At 32.7% G+C, this 14,633-nt stretch overlaps 2 protein-coding genes across 5 annotated transcripts; both read right to left on the bottom strand.

Moving 5' to 3' along the window:
* Positions 650-6,853, bottom strand: LOC109355053 (trichohyalin). 4 transcript variants are annotated; one of them, XM_019597966.1, is made up of 4 exons: positions 6,458-6,853; positions 3,264-6,361; positions 859-3,218; positions 650-769 (listed from the first exon to the last, which is right to left on the bottom strand). In XM_019597966.1, the coding sequence occupies exons 1-4, from the start codon at positions 6,603-6,605 to the stop codon at positions 745-747; spliced, it is 5,631 nt and encodes a 1,876-aa protein (XP_019453511.1). In that variant the 5' UTR covers positions 6,606-6,853; the 3' UTR covers positions 650-744. The 4 variants fall into 4 exon arrangements, with proteins under 4 accessions (XP_019453511.1, XP_019453509.1, XP_019453510.1 ...); XM_019597964.1 differs by having other exon boundaries at positions 859-6,361; XM_019597967.1 differs by lacking the exon at positions 650-769 and having other exon boundaries at positions 1,028-1,194; positions 1,250-6,361.
* Positions 8,529-9,771, bottom strand: LOC109353667 (abscisic stress-ripening protein 2-like). The gene is made up of 2 exons (XM_019596015.1): positions 9,505-9,771; positions 8,529-8,975 (listed from the first exon to the last, which is right to left on the bottom strand). Exons 1-2 carry the CDS (start codon positions 9,673-9,675, stop codon positions 8,790-8,792), a joined length of 357 nt encoding a protein of 118 aa, XP_019451560.1. The 5' UTR covers positions 9,676-9,771; the 3' UTR covers positions 8,529-8,789.

Below are 14,633 nucleotides of genomic sequence, written 5' to 3'. Positions count from 1 at the left end.
AGTTATCTGTTACGTGGTAAATGTACATTGTTCGATCCCTCTCTAGGCTCTAATCCCATTAGAATAGGAAGATTGAATGAGGTAGCACTTTCAGATTCTAAATTGACATGTTCTATCATCATGCTGAATTGAAGGATTTAGCTATGTGAATCTGCAACATCTGTTTTGTTCCTTTCTGGCTTGCCCATTTCCAATTACAACAACCCGATGGGAAATAATGGTCAACTTGATCAAAATTGTGGGATAGCACAATTGACACCAAGTTTTGGGCTTACACATAAATGAAAATAATAAATGGGTTTGCACAAGATTTGACCTTTTCTCCATATAGTAGCACCTACAAAGGGAGAAAAGGAATAAGAAAAACTAGAAATAAGAGCTTAATAATCAAAATTTCAACTTCAGTATTGTTATTGTAGGGATCTCTTCATTACCGGAGAGGCAAAGGTAAGTACGGGAAAAACAAAAGAAGAAGCAACTGATTTTTGGTTTGACACTTATATCCTTTTATATGTAATGAAATAATACTTTTGTAACTGAAAAAAAAAAAGAAAAAAAAAAGAACTCCCCTCCTCTCCCGTACTAGAGAGGATCCTAATTGAAAATACGCAGCACTTACCAAAAGAACAGAAATAGTAGCCTTAAGTAGCCTCCTGAAGTGGTCATGTACTGATAAACAAACTACCACATACTTTTCTCCATGCAATTTGGAGTTCAAAATTGATATGTAATGCGAAATTCAATTCACTTTGAGTACCACTTAATACAGCTAGCAAAACAAACAATATCCATAAGTTCATTGAATAAGATTTCATTCTGTAGTAAAAATCTGAAACAATTTTAGTGAACACAAGTTACCATTTTCTAGCTCTTCTGTTGCGAACAAAGATAACTATGCAAGAGACAAGAAGGGCTGATCCTGCCATTAGCAATGGAACAAGTAGTTTCTTTGACCCTTTTGTGCCATCCTTTTTCCCTTCACTTGCTTCCTCTTTTTGCTTCTTTAATAATTCTATGTCATGCTCATTGGACTTTTTGTCTTCAGTTTCGGGTATTCCATCACATTCTTCACTATCCTTGTTTTTGCATTGTTGATTTGTAGGGGTGGAATCTGGTTGTAGAGTTTCTATTTGATCATGACTTGCATCTATGCTGTCTTTTTCTTTATCTTCAAAAGGTTGAGTGGATGATGAGCTTGAAATTTTTGATGGTTTAGTCACTTTATCTGTTACTACATGTGGTTCTGTAGTGCCTTCTGTGGGTGCAATTTCATGTTCCATCCTAGGCCATGATAATTCATGAGGCTCTTTTCTTTTGATTTTCAGAGGCAGAGGTGATTCTTCAACTCTTTTGTTTGGAGTTATTACAATCCCCGATTTAGTGATCATTTTTTCTGATTCTCTACATGTTTCATGCATTTTTTCTACAAACTGTTCAAACTTATCCTCCATTTGAGGCTTCTTATCTTCAGTAGTTGGAGTTATTTTTGCGCTCTCTCTTTGAAGTAGCTGTTTCGAAGCCTCTTTAGTTTCTCCACTCTTTGTAACCTTTGGCCCTACCCTTTTTTCAAGAACTATTTCTGCTTTATGTTCTCCCTTCATCAACTCATCTTCTACATTCTTTGTCATTTGATATCCTTTCTCATTATTCTCTCCCACGATTAAAATCGCGGGGGGCTTGGTGTCATCCTCATATATTCCATGAAACTTACACTCATCAGCTGCTTCCTCTTTCCCATCAGCCTTTTGTTTTTCTTCTAAGCAATGACTTTCAGGGATATGTGGCTGCAAAGTTTTCAATTCTTCACTTTCTACGGTTGCCGTCCTCTCATTACACTCTTTGAAGTCTATTTCAGTGTTTTCCTTAGGTGATGACTCTTTGGATGCTTCATGTGCTTCAACAACATTTTCTAATTTTTGGTTTTCTTTATCAATGGCTTGCTTAGTTAATGTCGGGCTTTGAAAATTTGATGGTTTGGGTCCTTGATATGCTGCAACTTTTGGTGCTTCATCATCTTCTGCTGATTCTGGTACATGCTCTTTGATCTTTGGAAATTTCCATTCCATTATATGCTTTTCTAATTCAATAGGTCCTTTGCTTTTCATTTCTTCTGTTTTAGGTGATAACTCTTTCCAGGGTTGCTCTTCATTCTCATTCTTTGGTCCCACCCACATACTTGTTACCTTCGGAAGTGAAGATACTGCTTCGGGAGGTTCTGCTTTTCTAATCTCTTCCTTTACCAAGGGCTTCTCATCATTAACATTTTGTGTTGTTGTGAATTTATCTCTTTCAAGCCTTGCTTCGAAGTCTCTCTTGGTATGAATCCTTTTAGCTATTTGTCCTACATCTGCTACACATTTTTCTGTGGACATTTCCTTTACTTTAGTCTCTGCTATTTCAATCCCTTTGCTGATACCCCATTGCACATTTTGTTGATCTCTATCATCAATAATATTCTTAGGCTCCTCACTTTTCTCTTGCATTGTCTTCTTGACTTTTTGTCCTTCGTAAAATTCATCTCTTCTACTGACTTGTTGTCTTTTCTTTTGGTGTTCTTCCGAAGGATCTTCTTGCTTTAAAGTTTCCGTTTGATTGGATTCTTGACTATCCTTCATTTTGATTGAATTTTGCAAATCATATATAGGATCTTCCTTTCGTGATTCTAGGGACACTTTGTCTTTTGCTTTGAAACCTTCATACAGTTTACCCTTTTGTTCAGCTTCAGATTGTTGAGCTATTGGAAACCTTGGTTCTGATAATGATTTAGCCACTTGATCTTCAATAGTTGCAACTGCCTTAGTGCTTTCTCTATTATCATTGCTTTGTTCTCCCTCTCCTACTTTTGGTTTTTTCGGCTTTAGAATAACTTGTTTCACATTATCATTTTCGGACTCATGAGCCTCATTCCTTTGATTTTCTGGAGGTAGCAGCACCATCTTCAGAGTTTTATTTTTTGCAATCCCTTGTTCAATCTCCTTAAATTCCATACTGACTACTTTTTCCCATGTAGTTGTGCCTTTAGCAGATTGCAATTCTCTTTCAGGAATTCCTGTTTCTAATGGTTTTGGATGTTTTCCTTCAGGTACTTCCTGGAAAGTCTGGGTATTTCTTTCATTCCCCAACTCCTGAAGTTTTTCCCTTGTTGTAGACCCAACAACTTTTGTTTCATCCGTGTTTCTTTTCGCCACCTCTTCATCGACCCGTTCTGCTTCTTCTATCTCTCTATCATTTGATCCCTCTCTTTTCTTAGCTTGTGCATCTACCATCTGCATAGGAAACTCTCTTGCTATTGTGCTTGTTTCAAATCTTTCTTTACCCATATCTTCTCGCAAACATTGTTGATCTTTTTCCGTAGCGTGAATCTTAGGCTCCTCTCTGTCTGTCTGTGTTGACTCCTTAGTTATATCTTCCATCAAGCCTCCATTTGCTTCAACTTGTATCTTCCCATATTTCTTTCCTTTTACTTTGTTCACAAATTGTTCAGCTTTTGCACCCTCGTCTTTGACATCTTCAGTTTCCTCCATCTTCTTCTCACTCTTTTGCTTGACTAACTCTTCTTTTACTTCTTTTGCTTCTTTTATCTTTGTGTCTTTTAGTCTGTCTCTTCTATTAGGTACTGAATCTACTATTTTCATAGGAAACTCTTCTTTTGCAGCATTGCTTGCTTCAACTCTTCTCTTAGGATTCTCTCTATCTTCTCGAGTTGTCTGCATTTTCATGTCTTTCCTGAAACCACCATTAGCTTCCACTGGTATCTTTTCAAATTTCTCTCTATTTACATTCTTCACAAGCTGTTCAATTTCTGCAGCATTTTCTTTGAAATCTTCTGTTTCCAGCATGCCCGGAAACTTTTGTCTTTCGCTTCCATCAAACTCTATATCATCAACTTTCTGTTTCCCCCTTAGTTGATCACTAGGCTTAAATTTTGGCTCACTAATTTCTTTTTCAATTCTATCCGCAGTTGTGTCATCCTGTAAAGCTTCCTCTGCTTTAACATGCATCCTTATAGAGCCCCCTCTTTTCATTTTCACTATACCATATTCATTTTTATCTTTCTTGTCTCCGGCCGTTGCCTCCACCATCTGCTTGGGAAGCTTTTCTTGTGCCCTCCCCAATACTTCAAAAGCTCCTTTGATAATATTGTCTGATACATTTGCTCCATCTTTGGATTTTCTTTCAATGATATATTCCTCAATTTCCTTTTGTAAGGTCTCAGTTAGTGTCCTTTTATCTGTAGTCCTACTTGCTTCCTCAGTTCTCTTCCTGGATTCTTCTGCTTCCACCTTCTCTAACAAACTTTCAATTTCAGGCATGGCTTCTTTTATCACCTCTTCCGATTCTTCCGATTTTGCAACCTCGAACCGTTTACCTCCACCCGACAACTTCTCCCCTTCTTGCTTGGTAAACTCTTCAATTATTCTGTTTGGTACTTCAAATCCTCCTTTAACAGTATTCTTCTGCACATTTTGTTGATCACTATCCTTAGTTTCACTCTTAGGCCTTTCAATTCTCTCTTGTCTTGTATTTTTTGTTTCGTCCTTCTCAGCAAGCCTCTTTGCTTCCACATGCATCCTTATAGGTTCTTCACCTTCCTCCTTCTCCACAAAATTTTCAATCTCATTTCCCTTTCTTATGACCGTAGCTCCATCGACGTATTCAGTTTCTTGTATCTTCGAAACATTCAACCCTTTGCTACCCTCAAGTGTAGCTTTTGGTAAGTTTTCAAGAACCTCTTCCTTTTCTGTTATCATTGTTTCAAGTTCTTCCTTACCAGCCTTTTCTCTCACAGATTCTTGATCAACATTCTCAGTTTCACTCTTAGACTTTACAATGTCATTCTCTTCAAATACGTTTTTCGGAATAGCCTTAACCGGCATACTTTTAGCTTCCCATCCATCAATCTTCCCTTCAACATTTTCAGTTTTCTCCATTTGTTGAATTTTAGACTCTTCAAAGTCTTCTTGGCTTATACCACCAAAGTTTCTAGGATTATGATCAGCTAGATTATGAACTTGTTGTGATGTCTTCATTGCTGTGCTTCCTACTTTCCCATCCTTTTCTCTCACACTTTCTCCGTCTCCATCTTCAATGCCTTTTTGCACCATCTCTCCAATGTTCCCTTCGGCATCATCAAGCCTCTTGTCCATTACCATTTTTCTCTTCTTCCCGACAACACTTCCATCGTCCTCCATCTCTATAACCTCAGACTCTCTATCTTGACTTGTATCTCCATTGTTCTGTGGAATACCTATACCTTCATTTTGCTTCATTTCTGGTTTCTTCACTGTTTCATATGCTGCCTTGCTAACCTTTTCCTTCACTCTTTCTTCATTTCCATACTCAAATTCAAACCTATATTCTTCTATTTCTTTCTGTACTTTATCTCCAATTATTTCCTTTTTGTCAATATCTACAATCTTGTTAGACATTCCTCCTTTCTTGTTCTCCATAATACTTTCATTTTCCTTCATTTTTATAACACCAGACTCTTTATTTTGGCTTGAACCAACATTTTTCTCTAGTTCTGATTTTTTCATTACATCATATCCTTCCTTGCCAACCTTCTGAGTTACACTTTCTCCATTTCTATCCTTACTGTCCAACATATATTCTTCTATTTCTTTTCGGAATATCTGTCCGAATATCTCGCCATTGGCATCATCAAGCATCTTTTCATTTCCAACTCTTTCCTTCTTCTCAACAACATTTTCACTGTGCTCCATTTCTTGAACCTTAAACTCTTTATCTTGGCTAGCATCTTCAATGTTCTCTGGGTTACTTGCACCTAAATTTTTCTCTAGTTCTAATGTCTTCATAGCTACATATTCTTTCTCTCCAACCTTGTCTCTATTCCTATCCTCAATTCCTAACTTAGATTCTATTTCTCTTTTGTTGGTCTCTCCAATTATGTTCCCATTGGCATCATGCAGCATGTTTTCATACAACAACCCTTCCTTCTTCCCGATGATGCTTTCGCTGTCCTCGATTCCTCGAACATCAGAGTCTTCAGATCTTTTTTGGCTTGTCTCTCCAACACTCTTGAGAATTTGATCACCTTTACTTTTCCCTCTATCATATTCTTCTTCCTTGACCTCTTCAATCCTAGCTCCACAAATTCCTTTTACCGATTTTGCCATGACGATCTTCAATATCGATTCGTCTTCATCGTACTTCGCTTTGATCCTATCCAAAATCACCCCATCTGGAATTCTGAAAACCTTACTGAACCCTGTTATTTCAACTTGTTTCTTCAACATAACCCATCCTACCATCAACATTTCCTGAATTGGCTTCTCTCCACTAATTGATATCTTACTACCATCTTCACTAATCTTAATACCAATGTTATTCTTCTTATAACCTGTGTTTTCATAGATACTTGCTATTCTAAGTTACATATATTATAAGAAAGAAAAGACATGCATGAGTTACATAAGAATGGAATGTATAAACTAACCTTTAAGATGGACAATGAGAATGAACATGGTGGATGTTTCTCTAGACTGAAAGATTGGTCCTGTTCTGTCCTTGGCTAACCTATACTCAGAGATAGATGAAAAATCATCTCTAGTTTTAGTGATTTTGAATCCTAATTCTAGCTCCATATTTTTTGTTTATAATATTTTATTACAAGAACAAAGATAAAAAAATTGTGCAAAAGAGTAAAAGGTTAGTTTTTTCAAATGAGTAATAGGACATGCACATGATAATAAGTATATATGAGGCTTATATCATTGTCTGAATATGATTGTATAGTTTTAGACAATGGGAAAAGGATATATTCTTTACTTCCACATATAATGCTTGTTAGGGGGTATATGAAAAAGGGTGCTTAAACAGTTTGCATCTGTTCCTTTCTCTTCACTTATGCACGCTTTTAAGCCATCTTGATAAAAGCCAAACAATCTTTCTCTGTTATAATAAAGTGAAAGGTTATTAGGTGAACTTCATGATTGTTTTCTTACAATTACCATCTTATGTTATCCTCACTTTTGTTAAATACCAAAATTACTTTAGATAATAAGATAATTATGCAGTTTTGGATTCTAAAAGTTTCTATAAATGTCATTCCTATATTTATACCATGTATTGAGTTAAATATTGATCAAATCCTATGATTAATTTTTTATGTCATTCTAGATATATCTATTGAAAATAGAATAATTATGAAAGGAGAAGGTAATTCTGAAGAAAATCGTTAGAGATATTTCAGCTGCAAAGAAAATAAATATGGAAAGAAAAGGTAAATCTAATTAAAATAATAAGAGATATGTTCACTAAAATTAGGATAAATATGAGACCAAATTTGTAATCATCATGACAAGTAAATTGAAAAGGATGAACAACCTTTTACACATTTCCTAAAAGAGAGAAGAATATCACACATTGAACGCATTGGTTTATGTGGGAGGAGCTAAACTCATTCCTAGGATTAGATGTTAACTATTTAAGCTCTCCATGTCCAATCTGACTATTTAATTTACTTACAATATTATTTTATTGTTTTTTATGTCTACCTTTTATCTAATACTTGTTTAGCTCCCAAATTATGATTTAAAGTTTGAATGTACAACGAAAATTTCATGTTTAAAAGCCTAATTTTAATATATTTGATTGATTAAATGTTCCATAGACCGAGTATGTGTTATTTCAATTGGTGATCTATTTTTGAATGATTGATAAATAGATAAAAACTCATGTTGAGAAATTCATAAAATATTTTTTAATTGATTATATTTTTATTGTAATTAATTGATTGATTATATTTTTTAATGTCATAAAATATTGGATATTTAGAGGTTGAATAGTGAAGTTTAATCTCATGTTCTTCACATTCAGATAGATCACCTGTCCCTAACTATGTCTCATTCTACGTCCCAAACTAATCACATATTGACATGTGTATAAAAGAAAATTTTTAAAAACAAAAAGTAATAAAAGTAGCATTCTAATTAACTTAAGATATAAAGTGGAATACCATTTGAGACATATAATCTCTATCTCTTCACATCCAATTTATCATCCTCAACTCCTTTACTCTCACTTTTATATTAGTCTTCTCAAACAATCTTTGAAACAAAACCCCTTTTGTTACTCAATTTAATTAAGATTTGCTAAATGGATACGATAACGTGTTATACTTCTTTTGCCATAACTCATTTGGTTATTTCATCAATCAATTACCCAATTAAAAAAAATGTTAAGTGCTTTGAACTGATGACACGGAGTTGACCAAAAACTAAAGAGCTAAAGGTGTATAGAAAACTAAATTTTAAGTTAATCAGGGTCGCTCAAAGAAAACTAAATTCCAACATCAGTGTTGCTATTCCTGAGTACTTGAAGATGATCCTTCATTTGAGATACTTAGGAATTTGGCTACTTTTGTCTTAAACTTAGGTTCAAACTTGTCTACTATAAATTTTGACTCTCTGTATAAATATATCATTCACCATTCATTTGTATTTAGAAACATTAACTTATTAACTGAGTCTTCAACCATGGTCAATGTACAGCAGAAAAATGACAATAACAAGAAGTAGTAACAAATTATTTTCCAACATATATTATTACTGATATATTAAACATAGCACGAATTATACATATTCAAATATATGAAGCAACACCAAATAATAAAACACTCTCCAATCTCACTCAAAGTTATTCAATCACCCACCCTTGTTGTTGTTGATGACACATAGTAAAATGATACAAATAAGCCAAAGGCATAATAAGAAAGTAAAAATAGAAAATGGTAATGATGCTGCTCAACTTGATCATATATAACATGTTTAGCCAAAGAGATGGTGGTGCTTCTTTCCATGAGCTTCATCATTTTCTTCCTCTGCTTCCTTTTTCTCATGCTTTTCATGGAAGGCATAACCACCAGCTGCGACGGCGGCTGCCGCTGCAATCTCCTCCTCTAGTTTGTGGTGTTTAGCATGTTCTGGGTCTTCCTTAGCCTGGTGCTTCTCATGCTGTCATAAATTATAGTGACAGTATTTTAATTTGCAATTGCAATGCCATTATTATAGTCGAGATGTTATTGCAAAGACTCTCGAAACCATCATACTGTGGTTGCATGATGTAATTTAAAACACAGATTGTAGGAAGTTAAAGGCAATGGTGCTATCTACACCACTTTATTTTTAATCTAGTATTGATTATTGATAGTCAAATTATCACTATAAAAGTAACTTGCGTATATGCCACTTAAAAGGAGACGAAGTTCAATTATTGGTGCACTTGATTCATGATTAGATCTTAATATCTTTTGCAAAACATACTTGATAAGTTTTGTATTATGCAAATAATTACAAACAACAGCAAACAAACCTTAATCTTACTGTGGAATCAGCTATCGAATGACACCATTATTAAGGAGTTGAACTAGCCCTAATCTTAAGAATGATTCATGATTAATATATAGGACGTTGACATATAGAAAGTGATTATTAAGAAGTATAATAATAATATCACAAAATAGTATTAAGCAAAGATAATTACCAGAGCATAAGCACTAGCAGCAGCAGCACCTAACTCACCAAACTGCTCAAGATGTTTGTGGTGCTTCTCCTCCTTCTCATAATCAACTTCTTCAACAACACCACTCTCTATAGATGTAACCTCCTCATCCTTGTTGTGGTGGAAGAAGTGGTGGTGCTTCTCCTCAGACATGGTGGTTGCAAGGGATTAATTGAGTGAAGGGGTAAAGATAACTATGATTTTTGGAAATGGGTTTGTAGTTTGATGGAAGAGTTGTGAAGTGATGGTTACGTATTTATAATTTGAGAGTCATGTGTTAGTGTTATTGGTTGGCACCTTGTTGCATTGCACTTTTCTCGGTAGGGCATCATGAAATATTTTGATTTTGTATTCTTAATGACGTTTTATTTTAACATAAGATTATGTATGTCAATGATAAATATGGCAAAATTCTCAATTGTGTATGCACACAAGGATTTTATTAGAATATATTAACCGTATATCTTTTTATACTATTGGATGTGGACATATTTTTTTATGATTTTTTTTTATCAATCTGATTGAGTGAGATAAGATCATTATAAATAATAAAACTCTAACTCCAAAAAGCTTGGTATAAGTATGAGATATTTACTTAAGCTAAAACTAATTCCAACATATTAATTTATATTCTTTTTTTATAGCTAAGGATATTCGTTTATGCGTTATTGTTCATTTCAATAAGTGTATCTCAGAAATTGAATATATGACATTTTGACCTATTTAAGAATCCAGTGACATGTTATACTACTAGATCAAAGTCTGATTGGTAACATATTAATTCATTACTCCTAGGAGCAACATTTGTTAGGAAGAACAAATACACAACCCAAAAGATGTTCCTACCTCAATGTACAGGTACCTAACAAAAAAACATATTAATTCATATAGTTGGTGGTAAACCTTACTTGATTAGTTGATATTTGATAATATAACAAATTTGACACATGATTTATATCAAAAATCAACTATATATAATAAGGTAAGCGCAGGCTGGAATGGGAGACTTCTTGTGCCTGTTAAGGCGTTAATTGGGGTGGAAGAGTGGGAGTGGAGATCATGTTGTTTAGTGTGCACCATGACTAACGGGTAATAGTTATTAAAAAACTAAATCCTTATTAAATCTGTTATATTTAAATATAGGTTTAATTTTAATGCATTATTGGTGTTAAAGTATTTTACCTTACCAATTGGTAAGCATCTTTCTGAAATAAAATAAACATAGGATGCACCGACCTTTAAATTATTTAATGAAGTAAAATTTCTATCCACTTTTACTTTCTCACTTTATCCTAATATTTTACAAAATCAAGAGTCAAGACTACCCATTTTAATTATTATTTTAATAAAATTTTATTTTTTCATATTGTTATTCTAGAAAATTAAAAAAGTACGTTTTCTCCTTTTTGTCCTTTTGTTTTATATTGTCATACATTAATTACTCAATCCAATTCTCTTAAAAGTAAAATAATATTAATAATTTCAAAAAATATTATTAGGGATATTTTAGTCAAAATCACATTACTTTACATTGTAATTAACATATTTAATAATGATTAATTTAATATGTATGGATAACCTTAAAACAATAACGCAATAATTAAAATGGGACAGAATATTACTTAACATGGGGTTGAATTTTCCTGAGATATAGACGTATAGTGTTATCTGTGTGGAATTTAAATTATGATTTGTACTGAAAATCTTATTACTCATCATGTTCCAATGAACAAGTTATTTAAAAAGTAAACAGTTTAATGAGTCTGCATCCACGCGTAAACTTTTCACACTATCCACTTATAATTTATTCGATAATCAATATTAAATTTTGTAGAATCTTTATCATATGAACTTATTATTTGTTACTTAGCTGTATGACATTTACTTAGAAATAGATGACAGATAACGCTTATATAATAAAAATTAAAGATTTACACTATTAAATACCAATATGCAAATTCTTTTCCCTAGAAATAGTATTTCAATAATTCAATTAGTCTTTTAAAGATACATCAAATAGCAATTTAATCCATCAAAAACCTTCAATGTCAATTTATTCTTACATAGTCTAAAATAAACATCAATTCAGAAAACAAATTGATATATATTCAACTGGATTGGATTAACGTCTATTTTAAGAATTGAAAAGTCAAATAACGTTAAAAAATGAGTTACCAATTAATTAATATTGTGTAGTAATTGAAGGAGGACCAATTTATTGAAGTAAATACAACTAAAAATTAACCGAACCAATTTGATATTCATTCAAAATTTAATTCGTTATTTAGTTTGATACACTTCATTTGTGTATCAAATAAGTTGAACTTGAATTAAAAATTGAATTCATTAAATAAACGAGACGAACTTAGGTCAAATACAATTCAACTCATTAGATTTACGAGTTAACTCGATACATGAGAGATAAATTCTCATATAAAAATTATGATAACAGTAAATCAGTGTCATGCAACATACATGAATGATTAAGATTAAAAGTTAATTAATAGTCACATGTTTACTTAAAAAATCATGTGCGTTTATCTTTTAATATTGACAATTCCCAGATCTAATGATACAAATTAATTATTCTCATTTCTCACATTAACAACTATTCTCATTTGAATCACTTTCTATACATACACGTAGGCAATATTTAATACATGAACTTTAATTTATAGCTATGTTTATTATTAAAATATGTATAATTTACCCATATCTCGTAGGCCTTTATATATATGCTGATGAGTGACATAAATTTAAACTCGCTAACTCACTCAAAAGTTCATAAACTTTAATTAAATTAAAATTAAGTTGGAGAAATATTCCGACATTGAACTCAACTTGTAACTGGACTCAAACTAGTCCTTGTTGAGTTGAGCCAATTTTCACTAGACACATTTTCACCCAAAATATAAACATCTTCTCTCTCTTTCTTTGTGATCTCAGATAATGAAGAATTGAATTGATACCTTTCTTATTAAATTAATTGTGGAATGTAGGGTTTGAAATTAACGGAACTAACTCGGTATTCGTTCGAAACTCGATTCATTATTTAGCTCGATAAACTTGGTTCATGAACCGATATATATATATAATTATTTATTTATTTATATATATATATATATTTATATAAACTAATTTTTATATTTATTATGACTCATACATTATTTTTTATACTTATTGTTATTATATATATAAAAAAGATTATATTTATATATATATATATATATAACATTTGTAGTGTTTTTCAAATTTTAATTAATTATTTGAGTTGTCCAAATGAACCATTCGAACTGAACCGAACAGTTCGCGTACTTTAACCGAGCCGAATTCGAGCTAAAAAAATAACTCGTATCGAACTCGAGTCGAGTTTCGAACTGAGCCAATCCTTATCGAACTGAATCGAGCTGAACTCTGATTCGACTCGTTTCTAGCCATAGTGGAAAGTATACATACACCACTTCAATAGTTGAAATAAATTGGACAAGTTAACAACAAAAAGTATATTCGATCTTGAGATGGTGCACATTAGCTGACCAAAAAGAGAGCAGTCGTGTTTTAAAATTATTGTTTATCACTGAGATTTGAGTTCTTCAACTTTTTTTCCATTCGACCATAATTTTTAATTTTAACAAAAATGTTACATGTACAACTTTTAATTGTTTACCAAATCTAGATAGGAAAATGAACTAGAGAAGCACAATTTCCGATGTTTATTATTTAGGTGGAAGGTTTCTATTTTTACCAAATCTAGATATTTTCAGCTTTAGATATGTTACAGTGGAAGGTTACTATGATAGATATAGTACTTTTCTTAGTTTGAATATTTTGCTAAGGAAATTGGATCCTCGAGTTATAGTAAGCACTTGTTAAGAAAGTTAAAATATAAATTTGGAATAATAATTTTTCTTAAGTTTCTTAACATTAATTTAAATGTACCAAAAAAAATTCTGGTATTTTAAACTACTTAGCTATAAATTGAAACACTATTATTTTAACTTCATCAAGTTCTTAGACTAGCAAAAACTTAGAATTATATTCCGACCTTTGAATTTTATTCCCGTTGGAGAATTTCTCCATCTATAATCCTTAGATTGAACGCGGAAATTCTTATGATCATGACTTCGTTCCCATATCATAATGTTTATGCCCATATATAAACCCAAATGGAACAACCATGATCCAGACCGAAGAAACCCCAATTGATTTCATAGTGAAGAAGAAAAGCATACATTGATTAGCCATTTGGAATCTCGAAGGTATGAGGGTGTGATGATCTTCCAGATGTTAGAGCACTTGATGGTTTTCCTTTTGCTTCTCTAGAGGGGAATGAGAAAGCCAAAAGCTAAGTGTGTAAACCTTATGGTGAGAGTGTTTTCCTTATTCTTTGTTATGGATGACTTGATAGTGTTTTATCCCTATGGATAACACTATTCTAATCCACCTTTATTCTCCTTAACCCCACACCTGAAAACCCGTTGCTCTACAAATGGGGACCATAACCCATAAAAGTAACCGAAGCGGTTACTGCTTAAGTTACAATAATTCTGATTCAGTCCCTTCATCAAATCAGAAATTGTCCGAAGGTATCTACACTTATATTATTTCATGACACATATGCCCTTAGCCACCAAATTAATTACTGAAAATCATTTTATATTTTGGCCAATTACATATTGGCCATAACACAATTATAGAATTATATTTGAGACCCATATATTGTCAGAAATTCTAACAATCTCCCAACTGTCACACATATGATTCTCCATACGTGTTATCCTTATTGCGCGCTTAAATATTGCCATTATGACTCAGACATACCTAAATTATCCCGTCCATTAGTCCTGTCTCCATATCGAATCATAGTGAATTTTGCCATATCAATCATGACTAATTCAACATTGATCACCAACATTGACACAACTAAATGACATAGATACATCATGAAATGTGTAGCATGAAAATTACATGAATATGATCTGTACATGTCAATTTTCAACTGGTCCTACTTAACTTTAGTGAGATCCTTAACAATAACATAAAACCTTAGTGTACAAAGTATAATGACAGAATACTAAACTGAATGATTAATCAACTGAAGTTTGAATACA

The sequence above is a fragment of the Lupinus angustifolius genome, chromosome LG08 (assembly GCF_001865875.1).
Source record: "Lupinus angustifolius cultivar Tanjil chromosome LG08, LupAngTanjil_v1.0, whole genome shotgun sequence".
Taxonomy (NCBI): domain Eukaryota; kingdom Viridiplantae; phylum Streptophyta; class Magnoliopsida; order Fabales; family Fabaceae; genus Lupinus; species Lupinus angustifolius.
This window is presented reverse-complemented; position numbering and strand designations above follow the sequence as displayed.